At 40.9% G+C, this 22,643-nt stretch overlaps 1 protein-coding gene across 1 annotated transcript in view; it reads right to left on the bottom strand.

Moving 5' to 3' along the window:
• Window positions 1-22,643, bottom strand: part of LOC145413007 (uncharacterized) — a 468,549-nt gene that overhangs the window by 53,499 nt on the left and 392,407 nt on the right. Inside the window, exons 28-31 of the mRNA XM_080282828.1 lie at window positions 17,367-17,558; window positions 6,775-6,921; window positions 6,291-6,448; window positions 5,439-5,538 (exon numbers count right to left, since the gene is read on the bottom strand). Coding sequence (XP_080138954.1) covers window positions 5,439-5,538; window positions 6,291-6,448; window positions 6,775-6,921; window positions 17,367-17,558 — 597 coding nt within the window. The remainder of the gene's footprint in view (window positions 1-5,438; window positions 5,539-6,290; window positions 6,449-6,774; window positions 6,922-17,366; window positions 17,559-22,643) is intronic.

Here is a 22,643-nt window from a genome sequence, read left to right as displayed (position 1 = left end):
CCTAACTTCCACTTTCGCTTGAAAAAAATCGATTTTCGCGCACAAATTTTGGGTTTGGGACAATATTTTGAACTTTGAATTTCCTGCACCGCCCGCCCGCAACCCACCGCCATCTTGAATGACGTCATGTCAACACTCTGTCCACCCATTCCCGCCATTGTGTACGAGCGTGCTAGCTCCATTGTGTTGGATTCTCACGGTTCAATGGCCTCTACTATACTTGGTAGTGTGGGGAAAGGGCCTGGTGGTGTGGGGGGAGAGCCTGGTGGTGTGGGGGGAGGGCCGGGAGGCAGTGGTGGTGATAAAAGTGGCCGGGACATTCAAAGTCGGGAGGAAAGGCCAAGGCTAAAAGAGAGTATCGTGTTGGAGTGAAGAAACGGCAGTATAATAATGAAATGAAAAGGAAGATAGTTGAGCACATGGACAAGGGCGCAAAAAACAGTGAAATCTGCCATATATTTAACATCCCAGAATCGACAGTGCGTAGTATGAGGAAACAGCATGGTGGTAGCGAGGCAGCAAGAGGTGGCGCCAATACGTCTGGCGTGGCTAAATAAGCCCGCCACGCGCCTCGGATACTTACCCCCAACATCCATTAAACACCTCAACCTGGTCTCTGTGGTATGTTTCTCCTCATATAATGTGTACTGTACAGTTTTTATTGTTTGTATCTCACAATGCAATGTACAATAGTGATTTGATGTACTGTATTGCAAGTGAAAATGAAAATCTGATGTTACTTTAGGATAACCAGGAACCAATTAGCCTTTTTGCCATAAAGACAATGCCCCAACTTTCGCTAATTCCACTTTCGCTCATTATTTTTGGACCCAATTAGGCGCGAAAATTGGTGCCCCACTGTATATATATATATATATATATATATTTTTTAAATAACAGAACGGAGGAAGGAAAAACAAATGGGGAAAAACAAAAATAATCCATACACCAGATTACTGGTGTCCTCTATTCATAAAATATCTGTAACAGTTAGACTTGAACAGTTGTGGGTTGAAATTTGGAGGAAAACAACTCTGGGGAAGCAAGTTCCAGAGAGATGCAGTTCGGGGAATGAAAGAATTCTGATAGGCAGAAGTTCTGCAATATGGTTGAGTGACATTCCAGTCATGAGCGCTACCAGATGCCCGTGTAGCACGAGGGAAGGCATGGAGAGGTGGCACCATGGACGCAACTTCGTTTGAGCATTTGCCAAAAAAATATCTGTAAAATAATGCAAGGGAGGCAACACTCCTTCTTACCTGCAGGGGAGGTAGTTTATATGTAATGGCAGGGTTGTTAACAATTCTAACAGTTTTATTCTGAATTTTGTCTAGTTGTCTTAATGCAACCTCTCCACAACCATTCCACAAGGGTGAGCAATATTCAAGCTGAGAGCGCACATGACTCTTATAAATTATAGCTAACTGCTCATCAGCGAAGAAGTTACGGACTCTGTACAATAATCCAAGTTTCTTTGAGGCGGTTTTAGCAAGTGATCTGACATGAGAGGTCCAGCTGAGGGCACTGTTAAGTGAGACACCAAGAATTTCAATACTTTTGGAGATGGGAATATTAGTAGTACTGAAGGTAATGTACGAATCTGGCAATATCCGTCTATTAGTAAACTGTATATATTTAGTTTTACTAGCATTAAAAGAGACAAGGTTGTTTTGTCCCCATTCACTGATTGTAGCTAGATCTTGATTTATGGAGATGGCTGTACTGAGTTCAGAGGTAGAGATATTAGACTTTGTAAATGGATGTCTGAGTGTGAATGAACTATGTAGTGTTGAGTCATCTGCATATGAGTGAACGGAATTGTGAGTGACAGATAAGAGATCATTAATATGAACCAGAAATAGGGTTGGCGCCAGAACTGATCCCTGCGGCACGCCGGCGTTAATTGAGTGGAAATTCGAATATACATCATCTACTTTTACTCTTATTTTCCTGTCACTAAGATAAGAAGAAATCAAAGGAACAAAAGACGTTAGTCCATAGCACGGCACGCCGGCGTTAATTGAGTGGAAATTCGAATATACATCATCTACTTTTACTCTTATTTTCCTGTCACTAAGATAAGAAGAAATCAAAGGAACAAAAGACGTTAGTCCATAGCAAGGGAGTTTGGACAGCAGGGAACGGTGCCATACTCTGTCGAAAGCTTTAGAGATATCAAGAGCTACTGCATGAGTTTCTCCAAAAAGATCAATTGATTGATGGATGGTATGAGTTAAGAGATTGAGTATGTCAATGGTGGATCTTTCGTGGTGAAAACCATATTGTCTATCACTAATTAAGTTGTTGGATTCAAAATGTTTAACAATATGCTTATTAATTAAAGTTTCAAATACCTTACCAAGAGAAGATGTGACAGCTATTGGTCTGTAATTGGAGGGGTCAGACGAACTTCCTTTCTTCGGAACTGGGTGGATATTGGCTTCTTTCCATGAATTTGGGAATAAAGAAGTACATATGCATAGTCTGAATAATTTGGCTAGGACAGAGGCAAGTTCAGGGGAACACTTTTTCAAAACAATTGGTGAAATTCCATCTGGGCCTGGAGCTTTGTTGGTAAGTAAATTGTCTAGGATGGATTTTACGAATCTTGTCTGTATTTTAAGTGGGGCAATTTCGGGAGAATCAAGTTCCAGTACTGAGACATTCTGGCTGGTATCATCTATGGTAGAGTTTCTTGCAAAGGTACTAGCAAAGATATCTGCTTTCCCACGTGGGTCATTTGTAATATTGCCATCCGAAGATTTTAGTGGGGGAATGGAAGATGACTTGTTAAAGTTATTATTGAAAGAATTAAGAGTTGACCAGAATATTCTATTGTCATTAGGGTTGTTAAGTAGTTTTGATGCTTGCTTTTGAAGAAAGTTTGATTTAGATAGATTTAATACAGCTTTTGCATGATTTCTAGCAATTTTAAATTGGGAGAGTGATTCAGATGTTTTTGATTTTAAGTAAGAGTTATATGCTAATGACTTTTGGGCTGTTGCTCTGGCACAATTGCCATCAAACCATTTTGGAGAGTTTGATCTTTTAGTGAATTGTTGACTTGGTATGAATAAATCCATACCAGGTAGTATTAAGTCGCAAATGTGGGACTGGGTAGAATTGGGATCACTAGAGAAGAAAGACTGCCATGGAACATCAGCAAGATAATTTCTAAATCCATCCCAGTCTGCCCTGTCAAAGTGCCATCCGGTCACCCTGACAGGTTCGGAATGGGGAGGCGTAGGAGGGTTAACTAATGAGGCTCTGATGAGATTGTGGTCAGAGGATCCAAGTGGTGACAGTACCTCTATCCTGTATTGATCTGGATTATTTGTCAAGAATAAATCCAAGAGATGGGCATTATGGTCAGGATTATCAGGTATTCTGGTTGGTTGCTTTACCAACTGGGTGAGATTAAACGATTCCGCAAACAGCTCGCATTCTAGACCAGCGTCGTCAGTCCGGGCAGAATGCAATAACCATTCAACATTGTGTATGTTAAAATCACCCAAAATGGTAATTTCATTGCTGAGGGCAAGGTCAAGGTTACTCAACTGAGTGGATATGGAATCAAATACACTGGGTTCCGAAGAAGCATTGGGGGAACGATAAACTACACAGATATATTTGGTAATGTTTTGGCAATTTAATTTATATAATGAGTAATCAAAATTGGATGAAGTGAAGTTTAAAATAGTATCAACTGCATATTGGGATTTGATATAACAACAGGTGCCGCCCTTGTTTCGAAAGTTTGTAAGGAGATGGTAACCGGGAAAACAAAATGGAGATATATCGGTAAAGGGTGAGATTTGTGGTTCTGTGAGGAAAAGGGCCAAAGGGGATATGGACTGAAGGAAAAAATGAACTGAGTTTAAATTTGTGGTAAGGCCGCCGGTGTTGGTAAAGAATAAGGCCGCACCGTCACCTCTTCGCCGATGAGCATTCCCGGAAATAGCAACAGTCGCTGCCGGCACAGTCGCTTGATGGCGACCGGGAGGACCCTGTGCCTCCAGCCCTACTCTGCCGGTGGTGGCAATCCGAGGTACCACCTCATTTGATTGTAAGATTGCAGCGGCCATTACTAAAGATGTGAACAGAAGGTGTGATATATATATATATATATATATATATATATATATATATATAGTAAAACCTTACTATAATGGACTAATTTGGGCTGAAGCCATTCCGAAAAAAGCAAATTTCTGATAACAGCCACATCTGGAATTCCCCCTGCTAACCCTGACTTTTTCCAATATATCAGACATTAGTCTGGATGGCACAAATGGTTTTTAAACTGTTTTCATTACCACTGCAGTACTATATTGTATTATACAATCACTACAATAGTCAAATGGTATAATATACATATAATAATACTGTACTGTACACCAATAAACATGTCTTTTATTTACCTTATTTTGGTGAACACAGCTGAAGTGGTTAGGCAGAGTGGACTGCTTCTGGCTTTATCAGACTTTTTCTGATATATAAGAATTTAGTCTGGTGGCTCCTTGATTCTGATAAAAGTTAATTCAGGTCTACTGAAGTCCGTTATATTGAGATTTTACTGTATATACTGTGTATATATATAAGTTAGAGCTGAGAGAAAGAAGTGACTTGATGCAAAATGCAAAGTGGAGAGTGACCATATCAGAGAAACAAATGCAAAGCTCCTTTTCAACTTCAATACAGTATAATTTGTTTAAAGGATCTTCAGATACTGAGCACAGTAGTTACCAGGTAATACTCATACTACATTTCACAAAATGTTAAATGACCTGTGTGGGAGTTGAAAGTAATTATTTTGAAGGCCTGAATATTATGAGCGTACAGATTATAATGAGTGAACAGATGAATGACCCAATGCATTTAGCATCTGCTAACAGTTGTGGTACACGATCCTTCTGACTCCATTAATATTTGGCTGGAAGGTTACTCAGGCATTATATGTCACCATGGAGAGTAGGCTGGGCATCAAATCTTAAATGTTTTGGAATGGGGCAGTCTAGACTAGGGTATCTACATCTTGAAGGAGGTATTGATAATGAGCCTATATGTGGTGGCTCCTTGTATCCTGAGCGGAGCACAGCAGCAGCAGTGTCCACCCAGGAGTCAAACCTCTTCCCACTTTCCTAAACTTCATCACAGGTAAGAACCCTGCTATGACCCTGGCAAGGCACTGTCTACCACTAGGGGGCGCTGATTAACCACACAGTGTATGTACCGTACTGTACACGTAGGACAGGCCCATAGCAGTTGCTTACCTGTGGTAAGTGGGTCTGCATGGCCAGGTAGACCAGGTTATGGAACAACAACAAAACTATGAGGGAGCTCATATGGGATTGGCTGTTATTAATCTTGAATAGTTTTATTCATCTGAGGAAGATCTGTACCAAATGGGCTAAGAAACTAAAAAAATACAATCTTACCAAGGCACCTAGTGCCACTGCTTGACTCTTTGAAGCCTTCCTTGCAGTTACAGTGGTAAGATCCTGGGGTATTCTCACAAACTGCATTGTTGGAACAAATCTGTAAATCAGTACCATAACGCATCAGCATTTTAGCTAGCCTAGTCAATTACAGGGGAAAGTATTTTGAAAGTAGTATCTGTACAAATCTGTAAATCAATACCATATAGTATTAGGGTTTTGTATGGCTTAGTCTATTACAAAAAGAAGTATTTAGGAGGAAGTAGATGAGAGACCAAAACAGGAGACATGGAAATAAAATGAAGCTGGTGGTAAATGATGACATACGGATTACTGGGTATTTCATTCTACAGCAAGGAAATTATGCTATACTGTTTGTTAACAGTGAACAGATACTTTCCATAATGGTTCAGAGCTTTATCAATGTCTGTGAATGACAATTTTGGAAAGCTGAGGTAAATAGGGAGCGTTAAGTCTGAAGAGGACTGCTACATCAATACTAATACGTATTATATGACCGCCAAATGGATTAAACTGAATACTGAAAATTTACCATGGCAAATATATAACTGACAACAGCATTTCACACAAATGACATTAACCCCTTCAGTACAATATCTACTTCATTCTGGCCACTGCCAGATTATATATAGATGGGGGGGGAGGGACTTCTCACAGGAACAGGGTTAAATTTTTTCTCCACTAACCATATATGAAGATATCTTTTTCACATTATTCTCAATACTGCCAGACAACTATTATCAGCTTCAGGATGACCTCTAGTGAAAAGGTTAATCTCAAATCTTACCACATCAATTCTGACACATGACAAATAGACTACAGTACACATACAGTGCCAAAGTATGACTCGCATTCGTTGACATCTTGGCACTGACGCTGAGCATTGAGCCTGTAACCAGGAGGACATTGGCAGATATAGCCCCCTTGCCGGTTGGAGCACATCTGGTTTCCCTCACACTGGTGCGTCCCTTCAAGGCATTCGTCAATGTCTGCATGCCAACAAAAAGATGTTAATTTACCGACTAACTTCTCCCTGTCTTTCTAACCTTTGCTCTAAACTACTTTCTTTGTCCAGTTAAATTTTTTGAGAACTGACTGACTACAATACCTGATCTGATACATACTGCAACAGTTGCAAATATATCATTATTTCCACCATACACCTTTTCTCTCCATCAGTTATTGTATCTTAACACCCTTCTCTGTAGCTTTGTAACACTACTCAAACATTAATCATCTATCATTTCCTGTCTCACACTGAAGCCCTCCACTGACAATAAACTTATTACATACATCCCCTTCTCCCATTACTTACCAACACACTGAGTTCCTATTTCATTCATCTTATACCCAGCACCACAAGCAAGAAGAGGACGGCAGTGATATGATCCAATGGTGTTGATGCAACGTTCATTACGATGACATGGTGTAGAAGCCCCACCCACCACGCACTCATTCACATCTGCAGCAGGAAAGTAAGAAACATGAAGTTTAATAACAGAGTATACTGGTGAACACAACAATAATTCATGTTTTACTGGCTACTACTCTAACACATCACTGTTCTTTATGTTCATTTACATCTGCAAAAATTACTACACTGTATCACATTGCAAATCAGCCATTTTCAACATAATCAATATACAAAACTGATCTATGATGGAAATTTCTAATAATCAACTTAACAATGTCCTTGTTACACTGTCCCCAATAAAAGGATCACTAAGAATTTATGTCCCTATTCAGTAATAATCCTTGTCTTCATGATTTATCACCTTCATGTACTTCAGTCATTATGTCCTTCCATCTGGTTCTTAGCTTTTTAATTCTTTTCCTAATCACCCTGCTCTCATATTCATACACTCTCATCACCATTATCGAATATTTATTCTCTAATCACTTCATGTAGTACAGTCACCTCAGCACACTTCTCACTGTTCCCAGCAACACCTGTTACAAACACATTCTATTAGTATGGTACATGCATACTGGTTCACTGCTTGGGAAGAGGGAAGGGTTCCAGAGGACTGGAAATCAGGTATAATTGTTCCTTTATACAAAGGAAAAGAGGAGAGAGAAGTATGTGGTAACCATAGGGGTATTTGCCTTCTTAGTGTGACTGGTAAAAAATAGGGTAGAATACTCATTGATAAGGTTAGGCATATGACAGAGGAGCTAGTTGGAGAAGAACAAGGGGGATTTAGGAAGGGAAAAGGGTGTGTAGATCAGATATTTGTTCTAAGAAGTTTAGTGGAGAAGTATCTAGAGATGGGAAAGAAAGTGTATGCTGCCTTCATGGACTTGGAGAAAGCTTATGACAGAATAGATAGGCAAGGTAAGTGGAAGGTATTAAGAATATATGGAGTGGATGGGAAATTGTTGAATGCTGTGAAGAGTATGTATGAAGGAGCTAGGGCTACGGTGCGAGTGGAAGGTGAGCTGAGTGAGTTCTTTGATCTCAGTGTGGGACTGAAATTGGGCTGTGTGATGTCTCCATGGCTGTTTAATATATACATGGATGGGGTTGTAAAGGAGATGCAAGGTAGGGCAGTGGATGTGGGGGTGGCTCTAATGAATGAGGGTGATTTGGAAGATTCCAGTGTTGCTGTTTGTGATTATACAGTATTGTTGATTGAAGATGAATGGGAGTTGCAAGGTTTGGTGAATGAATTTGAGACAGTGTGTAGGAGGAGGAAGCTGAAAGTTAATGTAAACAATAGTAAAGTTATGGTGTTTGAGAGGAATGAAGTCACAGAATGTACAATATGTACAGTGAGGTTGGATGGTGAGGATATGGAGAATGTGAGTGCATTCAAGTACTTAGGTAGTGTGATGAGTAAGGATGGAACTTTGGGGGAAGAAGTGCATGAAAGGGTACAGCAGGGAAGGAAGGTTGTTGGTTCACTGAAAGCAGTGATGAAGAATAGGGAGGTGAGTATGGAAGTTAAGAAGTCACTGCATGATAGTATTGTGAACCCTACCCTGATGTATGGAAGCGAGGCGTGGACCTTGCAAGAGGGGAACAAGTCAAGAGTGAGAGCAGTGGAAATGAGTTACGTGAGAGGAGAAGTGGAAATGAGTTACGTGAGAGGAGCATGTGGAGTGACATGGAGGGACAGGTTGACGAATGAAGAAGTGAAGGAACGTTGTGGGGTGGATGTGGATGTGGTTGAGAAGATTAGGAGAAATACACTGAGGTGATTTGGACATGTGGAGAAAATGGAGAATGAAAGACTGACTAAGAGGGTGTATGTAGGTGAGGTGGAGGAAGGGAGAGGGAGGGGCAGATCAAGGATGAGGTGGAGGGATGGAGTTGAGAGGTATATGAGGGAGGGGGGGGGTGAGTTGGGGGGAGAGTAGTCAAATGGTGGGTGACGGAGTGACTTGGAGGCGTTTTGTCTGCGGCCACCCTTTGCGGGATTAGGGCGTCGGGCTATCGATAGATAGGTACTGGTTCACCCATGCTACCAAGTTTTTTTTTATTCCATACATACTTAATTCACTGCCCTCACTTCACTACTGTACATCAAAACTGGGATTTGTGGACCATCATGTACTGTGGTACGGTACTTCCCTCATTTAACACATTTCCATTTGTCACTATCCTCAATCCCTGCAACTTCCCTGTCTTACTGCATCCTTTGTTTCCAACATTTTTCTAAGCACTTGGAAGATTCTCACAGTATCAATTTTCATATCATTAATCTTACATCAATTATCATAACTATCCCCTCCCCTCCCACAAAAAAAAGTTGATGCTCACACAACTTTATCTTCTCTTTTACATATTCATTAATTCTTTTGGTAAGCTTTCCAAATCTAATTCCCCTTTTCTCATTTACCATCAGTAAACAGAAGTGCAAAGAGTTCCTGGTCACTACCACTCTGTCTCAGAACCACTCCCCTCCCTAATCTCTCAATATCACTTCTCTCAGTAAATTCATACAGACAGTAACAAACTGGATACATCACACAACATTCTTTCATTCTGATATCACCATCCACTCACTCAATGTAGTGCTGCTCTCAGGTGCCCTCCCTTTCCTCTCTTCCTTCTTTCCATTCTTCCTCTTCTGTCTTTCTTTCATTCATTCTTTCTTCTCCTTCTGTCTACTGTTGACTCTACACTGAGTGCCAAGCCAAATGGTTTTCTGTACACCAGGAAACCATTTACTATGCTGGGTAGTAACCATATAACCAAATGATGGCACCTGGTGGTTTAATGGGCAATTAAGATGCTCCAATGGGACTGAGCCAATACAGCTTTACATCCAAGGGGTGGTTAGGGTTTACTGTTCATGTAATGCTACTTAGGGATTAGTAAGGCTGGTCACTCTCATCTTCAATGTCAGGACCAACTTGCCTAGCCTTGGGCTCCTACACTCCTCATGGGGCAACACAGGATTGGATGATGAATGAATGAATGAATGAATAATTCAACAAAACAATCATCACTCACACACCAGTTATTGATCCACCATAAAAACTTAACACTGTATCACAACAGAATACCTGCAAAGCTTACGTACACACTCTATTACAGGCTTTTTCCAAGATTGTACATACTGAATGTACTGGATGCATCTAATCTAGTTTTAAATATTTTTCTGCCAAACATCCTAATATCCAAGTAACATACCGTCGCCCCTTTCTTAAGCTATCGTGCTCTTTATACTGTATGCACAAACACCTCAGTAACAGCCCCTTTCCTTACAGTCAGCACTGCACCTTAGATCATTACTATCTGGGAGACACCCCTTAGAAAGTTTGACACCATAATCATTATTATCCCAATTTTTATTTCTACCTTCAAAAGGTGGGGGGAGGTAAGATCCAGAAACATAGAAAGAGAAAGCATGAAAATGAATGAACTGTCAACAGCACATCCAATGAAATGAGCCACAGCGTCATTAATACATCATTTAAGTCTTTGGAATCTTGACTCCACCTGCCAAGCAGAAATATCTGCCCACAGTGATTTGTAATTTACTTTACAGATGATCTTCATCCCTCACAATGAAGAATTCCATCAACAATGCATTTCATAGGTCCCTCAAAATGTTCTTTCCATTTGCTTCTTATTTTTTTTCCATTTTTAAGTATTCTTCCACTCTCATCTCTCACATTTTTACACCTTTTCCCGTATCTTTGTGTTTCTTTCCAAAATTAACTATTTAGAGAAGAGTATTCTTTCCTTGTCCTTCTATGGGTAACTTTAAACTTCCTCTTCTGTCTTTCTTTCCTTCATTCTTTCCTCTTCCTTCTGCCTGTGGGTGACTACACTGAGTGACAAGCCAAATGGTTTCCTGTACACCAGGAAACCATTTACTGTACTATGCTGGGTGGTAACCATATAACCAAATTTTGGCGCCTGGTGGTTTAGCGAGTACGAAGTACTTATTGCACTCCAACTGGATTGAGCCGGTGAAGGTTTATATCCAAGGGATGGTTGGGGTTGACTACTCATTAATGCCACTCAGGAATGAGTGAGGCTGGTCACTCTCATCTTAAATGTCGGGACCAACTGCTTAGCCCCGGGCTCCTACGCTCCTCATGGGCTAACGTAGGATTGGATGATGGATGGATGGATGGATATACATATACTATTCTTCCCAAATCAACATATATCCATTTCTATTTTCTCTTTACTTAAGTCTTTACACTTTTCTTATTCTCATTATATTCCCTACTTCTTTCCTCAGAACTCCGTACTTTAATCCACCTTAACCACTTCCTTTTTCTTCCAACCTCCACATTTCACACCAAGCTGTACCTTTCTTGCTATGCAACACCCTTGCAACACCAAACACACATCAAAATGCTCAGACAATTGCCTTATATTTTTATTCACTGTGATCTAAGTATGCTCTGGATGTACAGTAGGCTGCTGCTATCTAGAAGTGTATTATTATTATTATTATTATTATTATTATTATTATTATGATGATGATGATTTTATGAATGAGGTACAGTTACATGGGAAAAAATGGTATTAATAAAAATACATCACCCTAAAAACATCCCTGAGTGGGAATGCAGTAAAAATATGACCAGCTGACAGATGATAGCCATCATGCAGGTTTGGTTCAATCAGTCCTGTACACTTAATATCATCCTCTTACTTATAAAATTGAAACTGCAAAAGGCAATGCAATGAACAAAACTGCCACCAGCACCAGAAGCTCTGCTATGACTGTCTAAACAAATGCATTCCCAAAACCCATTAACATTAGCTAAGCTTGGTCCCAGCACAAAATGTGGGTGAATAAGTCCATTCCATTTGTTCCTCTGTGTTGTAAATGATCAATTAATACTTTTCATACAGGAAGTCACACTGAATGTATTGTATTCATCACTCATGGTTCACTGGTCACACACACACACACACACACACACACACACACAACACAGCTCGCTGGTGCAGTGGTAACGTTCTCGCTTGCCAACTGGTGGACGGGAGTTCGGGCCTCGCTCAGGTTGCGAAAAGTTTCACTGAAGAAGTGGGTGGTTACTGTCCCCCTTGAGCAAGGGAACGGGTGTGTGCGTGTGTGAAGGTCACAGCCTTGCCTTTAGATCGGACTATATGAGCTCTCAGCTCCCTTCCGGGAGGGTAAAAGCTGACGATCATGACCATCAAGTGATCCTGACCAACCCGGTGAATGACCCGGTGAATTACACACACACAGCAGTGAAGAACAACATGAATGTAGATACCGCGGAATTGGGAGAAGGCAGGGCTGAAGTGATAAATATGAAATTAGAAACTGGAGAGAATAGCAAGAGAGATATGGCAGTAGTGTATGTTCCCCCTAAGACAAGAGCATGGAGTCATGATGAATACCAGGAAATGTTGTCAGACATGCCTAGCTATTTACAGAAAATGATTGAGAAAAGTAACAATATAATTTTAATGTGTGACTTCAATTGTAAAGAGGTGAACTGGGAGGAATGGGACTCAGGAGGCAGCAAAGATTCATGGGGCACTACATTATTAAATATAACAATGAACAATATGATGACGCAATGGGTCAAAGAAGAGACACGGTTCCGAGGTGAGGACACATCAGCAAGACTAGACGTACTCTTTACCAAAGAACCTGCTGTAGTAGAATCCTTGAAATATCTATGTCCTACTGGAAAAAGTGATCATGTGGTCTTTGAGTTCCAGTTGATAACAAGGAACATGGAACCAAGAGATGAGCCTTATAGGCAGGGAAGATACAACTTTGGGAAAGCAAACTTTACAGGATTGAGAAAATTTTTTGAAAATGCAGATTGGAGAAAATTCAGAGAAACAAGAGAGATACCGAGGAAGTGGGATATTTTTCTAGGCTTCTATAATTCGGGAATGGAAAAATTTGTGCCAAGAGTAAGGAGGAAAGAAAACAGAAAAAAGGAGTGGTTTAATAGAAGGTGTATGACGGCAAAAAAAGAGACATATAAGGCATGGAACAATTGGAGAAAATGAGGTAACAACAGAACAAAGGAAGACTATAAAAGAACTAGAAATGATTACACAAGAATACGTAGAGAGGAAGAAAGGAATTTTGAAAAAGGTATAATAGACAAATGTAAGGATGAACCCAAACTGTTTTATAGATTTGTCAATGGCAAACTGAAACAAAAGGAAGGAATCACCAAACTGAAAGTAGAAGGAGAGGTCTATAAAGATGCGGCAATGCAAGCTGAAATAATGAACAAACGTTTCCAGTCAGTTTTTACTAATGAAAGTGAGTTTGTGGAAGGGGAGGGAGTGACTAGAAATGTAGTGATAAAAGATATAAAAGTGGAAGTACAGGAAGTGTATAAATTACTGGAAACTCAAGATGTAAGGAAAGCCCCAGGACCATATGGAATGTCTACTTGGATACTGAAGGAATGCAGAAAACAACAGGCGGATAAGATTCACAGTTTAATTGTGTGTTCTCTGGAGGAGGGGAAAGTGCCTCAAGAATGGAAGAGGGCAAATGTGGTACCAATTTATAAGGAAGGAAACAGGGAAGAACCCCTGAATTATAGACCAGTGTCCCTAACCAGCATGGTCACAAAATTGTGCAAAAGAATTCTGAAAGATAGATGGATAAAATGTCTGGAAGAGATGAATATTTTGGCTGATGGTCAGTTTGGATTTAGAAGTGGAAGGTCATGTGCGTCCAACTTGTTGAGTTTTTACTCAAGCGCGATTGACGTGCTACAGGAGAGAGATGGTTGGGTGGATTGTGTGTATTTAGATTTGGAGAAGGCCTTTGACAAGGTATCCCATAAGAGACTAATGTGGAAACTAGAGCATATAGAAGCACTGAAGGGGAACCTCCTGGAAAGGATGAGAGACTTTTTGACAAACAGACAAATGAGGACAGTAATAAAGGATAGGATGTCTGGATGGAGGGAAGTAACAAATGGAGTCCCACAAGGCTCGGTGTTGGTGCCAGTAATGTTCCTGATTTATGTAAATGATATGGTAGATGGAGTGAACAGTTATGCAAGGCTGTTTGCTGATGATGCAAAGATCATGAGGAAGGTAGAGGTTCAGGAGGATTGTACAATGCTGCAGGAGGATCTGGACAGGATACACGATTGGAGCCGGATGTGGGAAATGAAATTTAATGCAAAGAAATGTAAAATATTGGAAATGTGTAAAAGTATCAAGAGGCCATCATTGAATTATTTGATGGGTAATGAACCACTCACAAAAGTGAGAGAAGAGAAAGATTTGGGAGTGCTGGTCCAGGATAGTTTGTCACCTGAAAAACACATTAACAAGGCAGTCAGAGAGAAGTACAAACTCCTGACTAATATAAGAGTAGCTTTTCATTATATGGATAAGGAGATGATGAAAAAATTGATAGTGGCCATGAATTGCCCCAGGTTAGAATATGCAGCAGTAGTGTGGTACCCACACAAAAAGAAAGATATAAACAAGATTGAGAGAATATAAAGAACGGCAACCAAAATGGTCACCAGTCTGGCAGATGTCGTATAGAGAGAGATTGGAAAAGCTGGATTTGCCTTCCTTAGAAGAAAGGAGAAAGAGAGGAGACATGATTGCAGTGTTCAGGACCATAGTGGGAGTAGATAAAATTGACAAAGAAGATCTGTTTGTATGGGATAAAAGAGTAACAAGAGGATACGGAATGAAACTGAAGAAACCAAGCTGCTTGAAGGATATCAGAAAATATAGTTTTCCTTATAGATGTATAGACCTGTGGAATAGTCTGGACAAAGAGATCGTCCAGTCAAAAATCTTAAACGAGTTTAAAGCTAAATTTGACTTATTGAGAAACAGAGACGGGACCCCATGAGCGTAGCTCATTTCCTGTATATCACAATTAGGTAAATACACACACACAAAAGGTGTATGTGTATAAGTGCGTGCATTTGTGTGAAAGCATTGGATTTGAAGATATGAAATGCTCGCTAGGACTGGACTCTTGTTTTTTTGACTGGCTTAGCATTTCTGACTCCTTGGTCTGGGTGTCATGTCTTCTCGCACCACAATTGTGCGGATAATTTTTTCACTGAGAGCAGATGGTGTTAATGAGTAATGACTGGTCAACTGGGGGGCAGGGGGAGACCCAGGAAGTTGGTTGACCAGACCCTATTTTTCACAAATACAGTCAATCATCAAGTAATGCAGACAACAGGCACTGGAAAAGGACCGTGCTGCTCAAACCTGTGTCATTGAAACAACATGTTTGCATGTATAATGGTACAATGTGTTCTGGAAACTTTTCAAAACTCTCACTTTTGTCACCCTACCCCAATAAATTACCCCTTACTATACCCACCATCACGTAAAACACTGAAAGAAATACAATATAATTGTTGTGATTTAGAACATGAATGGTATTAAAAACAGCATTAACAAAAACAAATGCTGAGTTGGGTACCCCTGTGTTCTTGAAGCTTATCTCCCCGACACTCTCCTCCCGTCCCCCACCCCCCATGTTGTTGTTGTCATCATAAAGTTTCGCCTTCTCTCACATCACGCAGCCATTGGTAGGGATGTTAGGGGGTATGCTTATACAAAAATTTATGGATTTTGCAGTTTTAGGGGACAAACTGGAACAAAATTGTTTGCTAAACAAAAAAAAAAAAAAAAAAAAAAAAAAAAAAAAATTATCTGTGTTCTTGTAAGATAGCATCCAGTTTCACATTTTTCATTCAATTTTGCACTTCCCAACACATTTTTGGCCTGACTGAGCATATGGCTAGTTGTACTTTCTCTGATGCTCCACATAATGCCCTGTGAACTTCTCGGTCAACTTCAGGACATTACGAACTTTCACTGCTGCCAGGTTCGCATCACCAAGGCTCACCCACACAATCTTCTTTATCATCTCCCAGTCCTTCAAAATTGTTCTGATAGTGCTTTCATTTATGCTGTGCTTTTTTGCCATTTCTACCTGTCTCTTTCCCTACTCTAACTCATTTACTATCTTATACTTCTGGGCACGATTTTTACCTGCCTCTTTCTCTGTTCTAATTCCTTTACTATCTCATACTTCCGGGCATATGTGAAGATGCATTGCTTTATGGGTGGCTGCAGCTGATCATGCAGCATAAGTAAGAGTCAATGTCCTCCCTTGACACTAAGACACACACAAAAAAATCTTGCTGCACAGCGCACGTTGAACTCAGTGTGACGCAAGAAAGGACTGACAGCCATATGCTCAGCCGGTCTGAAATGTGTTGGGAAGCGCCAAATCAAATGAAGAATGTGGGACTGAATGGTAACTTAAGAGCACATATGGATGAAAGAGTAATTTTTTTCTGATTAGCAAAATATTTCTGTTTAATTTCACCCCCTATAACTGTGAAACCCAGATGAGTGTGCGGTAGAATTCAGTGAGGTGCAAAAAAGGACTGATAGCCGTATGCTCAGTCAGCCTGAAATGTGTTGGGAAGTGTGAAACTGGACGAAGAATGTGGAACTGAATGCTAGCTTATGAGAAAACACGGATGAAAGAGTAATTTTTTTCTCATTAGCAAACATTTTCATTCCATTTTGTCCCCTAACACTGCAAAACCGACATGAGTGTGGGGCAGACCTTGGTGAGTTGCAAGAAAAAACTGATAGCTATATGCTGGTCAGTCCAAAATGTGTTGGGAAGGGATTATTCCTCCGTGCTAGACCTAAATAGATCATATAGCTCTGCTAGGGTTACAGGAGAGCACTACCCCTCCCAGCAAAGGCAGCTACCCGGGCAGGGCGCAAACTTTCGACCTCGTGATCTTGAGTTGAGCACTCTACCACTGAGCCATCCCGATCCATAGAAAATGTGTTGGGATGCGCGAAACTGAATGAAGATGTGGAACCGAATTCTAACTTACGGGAATACATGGATGAATTTTTTTTTTTCTGATTAGCATACATTTTCATTCCACTTCATCCCCTAAAATTGCAAAGCCCATAAATTTTCATCTAAACATACAGCTTTGAGTATGCCCTGGACAGGTACCCTGATGTAAGACAGCCTATCATGGTGAGTCTAGCAGATGATGTCACCGTGCATAACTCAAATTTCATCGCCAGGCCAGCTGACTTCCCACGTGACCTCAAGTTTTTCCGCATGTTGATTCTGACCTGTTGCATTATGCTAAGTGCGTTAAAACAAAAACGTGTTACTCAACCGCACATTTCTCAAGGACTGAGTTGTACATATTAATTCCTGCATCTCCTATATAAGGCTCCACAGTGTTCCATTCTTACTGTAGCTTCACAAATATGAAAGGTCAAGTGTAAACAATTTTATCCATATAATTCAATGTCATATATGACTGCCAAAGAATAAAAATACTGCATATGAATATCACATACTGATACACTGCAGAAGAATAGTCATACAACACACATCTCACATTCATTTAAAGGAGTGTTTGTATCACAGTTCAGTCCCAACTCACCTATACAAATTGAATTCAAGGGCATGAATCCTTTGTTGCAGGTGAGATTTACACAGGCTCCCTCATTATTCAGAACCTGGTTTAATGGGCAGGTCTTAAGCCTACATCGAAAGGATCCTTTAATGTTGACGCAGCGGTACTTGGGTCCCAGTTGATCACAGTTGTGAGTGTTAAGTTTGCATTCATCATTATCTGCCAATGTTGTTAGCATGGTGACACAAGGCAGAGTTAGGTATTAGTAGTGGTTAAACAAAAATAAAAATTACAAAATTATTACCATCATGAGTATACACTATACACTATAATGTTAAAGAAACAGCAAGCTCCATACAAGACTGATGGAGAACAAATAAAAACAGGATTAGGTAAAACAAAAAGATGAATTTAAAGAAGCAACCAGGAAATAAGCTTTCCATAAATTCACTATACTCTTTTCACCTTAACTTGGCCCAGATTTCTGTCCATTTGCAGCTTGTTCCATGTACTGTAGTTCTGCAGTAAAAACAGAAAATGCTACTGTTCTATATCCTTTTCAAAGCACTTCATCATGACTACTGTGATAATCCAGTGATAATCCAACGTTAGCTCAGCAGTCAAGATGGAGCGATATGCCAAGTGAAAGCAAAAAGAGTACTGTATAGGAAGTTCTCAGGAGGGAACCTGAAATCAATAATGATAAATCACAGAGCACTGAAGGGTTAAAATTTGTTAGTATAAATACATTAATTTGCTGCAAAATACAGTACTATAGCCTATTTGATCTGATCTGAGAAGAGATGAGCCTTAAGATTTTGAAAGCTAGCAGCTGATTGGTTGTCTTAGCGCATTCATTATTAATGACACATTTTAAATGATTTTTATTATACGGGTTTTGCTGTACTTCATTCTTTCCTTGTCCTTCTGCTTATGGGTAACTTTACACTTCCTCTTCTGTCTTTCCTTCCTTCATTTTTTCCTCTTCCTTCTGCCTATGGGTGACTCTACACTGAGTGACAAGCCAAATGGTTTCCTTTACACCAGGAAACCATTCACTACGTTGGGGGGTAACCATATAACCAATTTTGGCGCCTGGTGGTTTAGTGAGTAATTATTGCGCTCCAATCGGATTGAGCCAGTGAAGGTTTATATCCAAGGGATGGTTGGGGTTGATTGCTCATGTAATGCCACTCAGGGATGAGTGAGGCTGGTCACTCTCATCTTAAATGTCAGGATCAAATGATTAGCCCAGGGCTCCCACGCTCCTTATGGGGCAATGTAGAATTGGATGATGGATGGATGGGTTTCATTGACCATCCAAGGAAAAGACTGCCTAAATAAAATGTTATACATAGTTATTTCCATAAATTCATTTAAAAAGGGGCCTTACAAAGTTTATCAGATGGCTTAGATCGTTTTCTTCCATTTTTGTTTTTAAAGGCTCCAATATGCTTGCATGTGTCGGCCTTGGTCACCTAATGGTGGCTCTTCATGCCACTTGATCTCTAGCAGCATCCCTATCTAGCCTTTTACCCCTGAGGTCATGCTCAGTGACCTCATCCCAGGTCTTTTTCGGTCTACCTCTTACAACCCTACCCCAAAAGTTAACACTTCTCACTTTCTGCATCCAAGTGTCATCCTCCATCCTCTCCACATGCCCAAACCATCTCAATCTACCATTCTTCATCAAAACACCAACACACTCCAGTCCCATCCTACCTCTAAACTCTTCCATCACAAACCTAGCCCTCCCCCGGCCTCGCACTCCAGGACGCACTGCACATCCACGTAATCATTGTCATTTCTGTACGTTTGGGCCTGCAAATATCCTTTTCCTTTGCTGCCCAGGTCTCACTACCATACAGCATTAAACTCCTAACACATGCCGCATAAAAAGATCCCTTAGCACAGAGGGAGAGCCCTCTCAATGTCAGGAGAGGCAACAGCTCCCCGAACTTTTTCCAACCACTCCTCACTCTAGCCCTGTCTCCAGCACTTACCATGTCTCCCAGATAACAAAACTCTTGCATGCACTTGAGAGACTTACCGGCAGGATCAATCCTTTCAGACCTAATGATCTCCACATGCTCTCCCTGACACACTGCATACATGAAGTCAGCATTATCTTGCAGGCTACCTCTAATACCACTACATCTCTTGTGCACCCACTTACCACAAACATTGCACAAGATGGAATTACTTCCCATGCCCTTGTGGGAAACTGCTCATGGCCACTCTTCCTCTTCTTTGACAGTACTGCCACCAGCCCTACATACCATCACCTTTGTTCTCTCCAACATGGAGAATATGATTTCACCCCTGTTTGTCTATTTGTTTATTTGTCTGTTAGAAGGATTATTCAAAAACTAAGAGAGATCTGGCCCAAATTTGGTGGCTTGATAGACCATGTCCCAGGGAACAATCAATAATCTCTTGGGATTGATCTGGATCGTATGACAGGCTCTGGATCAGGAAAACATTTTTGTGAAACCCTAATCAATGATAAGAAAACCTAATCCATTATAAAAAGTGGTTTGGAAATCACACTGCCCTTGTCAGAAAGATGTCCTCCACTAAGTGCCCCTCTAGTTTTATCTGCATTTACTCTCAAGCCCTTGGTCCCATACAATCTCTCCACTTCCTAAATCTTTCCTCTGTCTCCCTTTCATTTTCTCCAATCAACACCAAATTATCAGCATAAAACATCTCCCACAGGAGTCCATTTCTGAAATCATGTGAGAGGGCTCCAAGTACTATGATAAAACAACAGGGACTCAAGACTGATCTCTGATGCACACCAACATTCATGGAACTCTCATCACTCAAATCTCCATTCATTCTTCCCTGGGTGTGAGCGCCCACAAACATAACCATAACCACCCTAACCAGTCACTCCTCAATCCCAAGCTTTCTCATTGTCTGCTTCACCACCTCCCTTGGGACTCTGTCGAAGGCCTTCTCCAAGTCATGAAAAACAAAGTACAGATCCCTTTTCTTTGCTATATATTTTTCCTGGAGCTGTTAAACAATGAATATAGCACCAGTGGTCCCTTTGCCTGGCATCAACCCAAACTGTATCTCATCAATGTTCACTCTTTCTCTAATCATACCTTTAAGGACTCTCTCCATTACCTTCATTATCTGGTCCAAAAGCTTTATGCCTCTAAAATTTTCTATTTCCAAGGGCATCACCTTTCCCATTGTACACATTAACAATCACACTCTTCTGCCAATCAACTGAGACAACACACTCATATAAACAGTGCACTCACTAGTTTCGTGAAATATACCTTCGTCGAAGAGCAGTTTCATGATGCAAAGGAATGTTCCTCTGCAAGGAGTCTTGGGATTTTGCTAAGAGTTTCACGAGCCCCGGCGGCAAGTGATCACATGCATACGCATCTCCTCAGTTCCTTGTTAACAGCCACCACTACCATGGTTGTGATGTCACATCCCGCAACACTTTGTACTGTTGTGATATCACGTTCACAGGACTTTCTTGAGTCTCTAGTTCGTGTGTTGTGAAACGTGTTTCACGATTACATGATGAGTAACCGAAACGCTGAGGGTTCAAGGATGGGAAGGGGTACCTGGGAGTACCATAAAGTATGAGTCAGAAGAAATAATCTCTCGAAGATAAGTGTGGTATACTAGCCATGCTGGAGAGTGGTGCTATATGTGATATTATGAAGCATTTTAACTGCCCTGAATCAACAGTGCATTCAATTAAAAAGAACCGTGATGCAGTGAGTGCTAGAGTGAGTTTATTTTCCCGTTTCTCAGCTGGACGTGCATATAGTTTAACCTCTGAAAGAAACAGGCTTCTTCTTGTAAATGAACATTATCTGAGGGAGGGGGTGGCCATGAGAAACCATGAGTAGGACAGTACCTCTGGGCCTGAGATGAGTAACCAGGCACATCTCTATTACCTGGCTGTTACACAAATAAAACACAATGATAATCCAACTCCCTTCCGTGCTTCCATTGGTTGGATCAACGCTCTCAAAAGATGTTGGAAGGTGAAATTTTCAGTATCAGGGTGATGCTGGCTCTGCTAATACTGAAACTGTGAAAAATTTTCCTTCAGTCTTGCAAAACATTGTTGCATAGGGTGGTCAAACCATGGATCAAGTGTTTAACTGTGATGAAACAGGTCTTTTTTTGGAAGAGAGCCCCGATTACAATGTACATCACCACACACGAGAAACAAAGCCAAGGGTGTGAAAACATCGAAAGACTGTGTGACAGTGTTGTTTACCTGCAATGCAACAGGTGACAGCACAATGAAGCCCTTAGTGGTCTAACCCAGAGCTTACAAACACACATACATGTCCAAGTTAAATGTTTACTGAACCTCCAGTCCTAAAGCATGGGTGACAATACCCATTACCACGGACTGGTTCAACAAACATTTTGTCCCCAATGCTGGGGCTTACTGTCAAAAAAAGAACCTGACTTTTAAGGTTCAACAAACATTTTGTCCCCAATGCCGGGGCTTACTGTCAAAAAAAGAACCTGGCTTTTAAGGTTCAACAAACATTTTGTCCCCAATGCTGGGGCTTACTGTCAAAAAAAGAACCTGGCTTTTAATATTCTTTTACTTCTGGTTAATGCACCTGGTCATTCTAAGTTTCTGGTTGGGCATCACACTATCATGGGGGTAGTGTTCCTCCCATCAAACACCACATCCCAACTGCAGCCCCTTGACCAATTCATTTGTAATGTGAAGCTGCTGTGCTACAAAAGCCTCTATAATGACCTATGCCAAGAGACAGATTCGCTGGAGGAGCTTCTGCGAATTCAAGTGAAAAATGTTGACATACATATGGATGTATTCTCACCTGCTGCACCCTCCACTTCCACCTCACCACAATTGCCTGGTGGTATGGGAACCTCCACCACAGAACCCCTCACTCATGAAGTTATCACTGTCAGTGCATTCTGGCAGAAGCTCAACATAAGAAATGCTGTTGACTGAATTGTCGTTGCCTGGAAAAGTGTGAACACTGAAATAATACTTCATGCTTGGAAGTCACTGTTTCCTGCTACTGAGGTTGGTGAGGACAGGCAGCGGGGGGATATTGTTTTCTGAGAAGTGGTTGAGGCAGCTCACTCTATCCCAGCACCAGTGTTTGCTGATGAGAAAGTCTGATCTCCAGGAAATCATTGCTGAACGGCAGCCTCTACCGACTATTGAAATGCTGGAGGCCGATGAACAAGTCAACAACAATGAAGTTCTGGAGGAACACTTACCTGTCCCACCAGGTGAGCCAACATCTTGCTAGGTCACAGAATTGCTGG

This window comes from Coenobita brevimanus, chromosome 94, assembly GCF_032717465.1.
Source record: "Coenobita brevimanus isolate Jiangsu-jjx chromosome 94, ASM3271746v2, whole genome shotgun sequence".
In the NCBI taxonomy this organism is placed as follows: Eukaryota; Metazoa; Arthropoda; class Malacostraca; order Decapoda; family Coenobitidae; genus Coenobita; species Coenobita brevimanus.
This window is presented reverse-complemented; position numbering and strand designations above follow the sequence as displayed.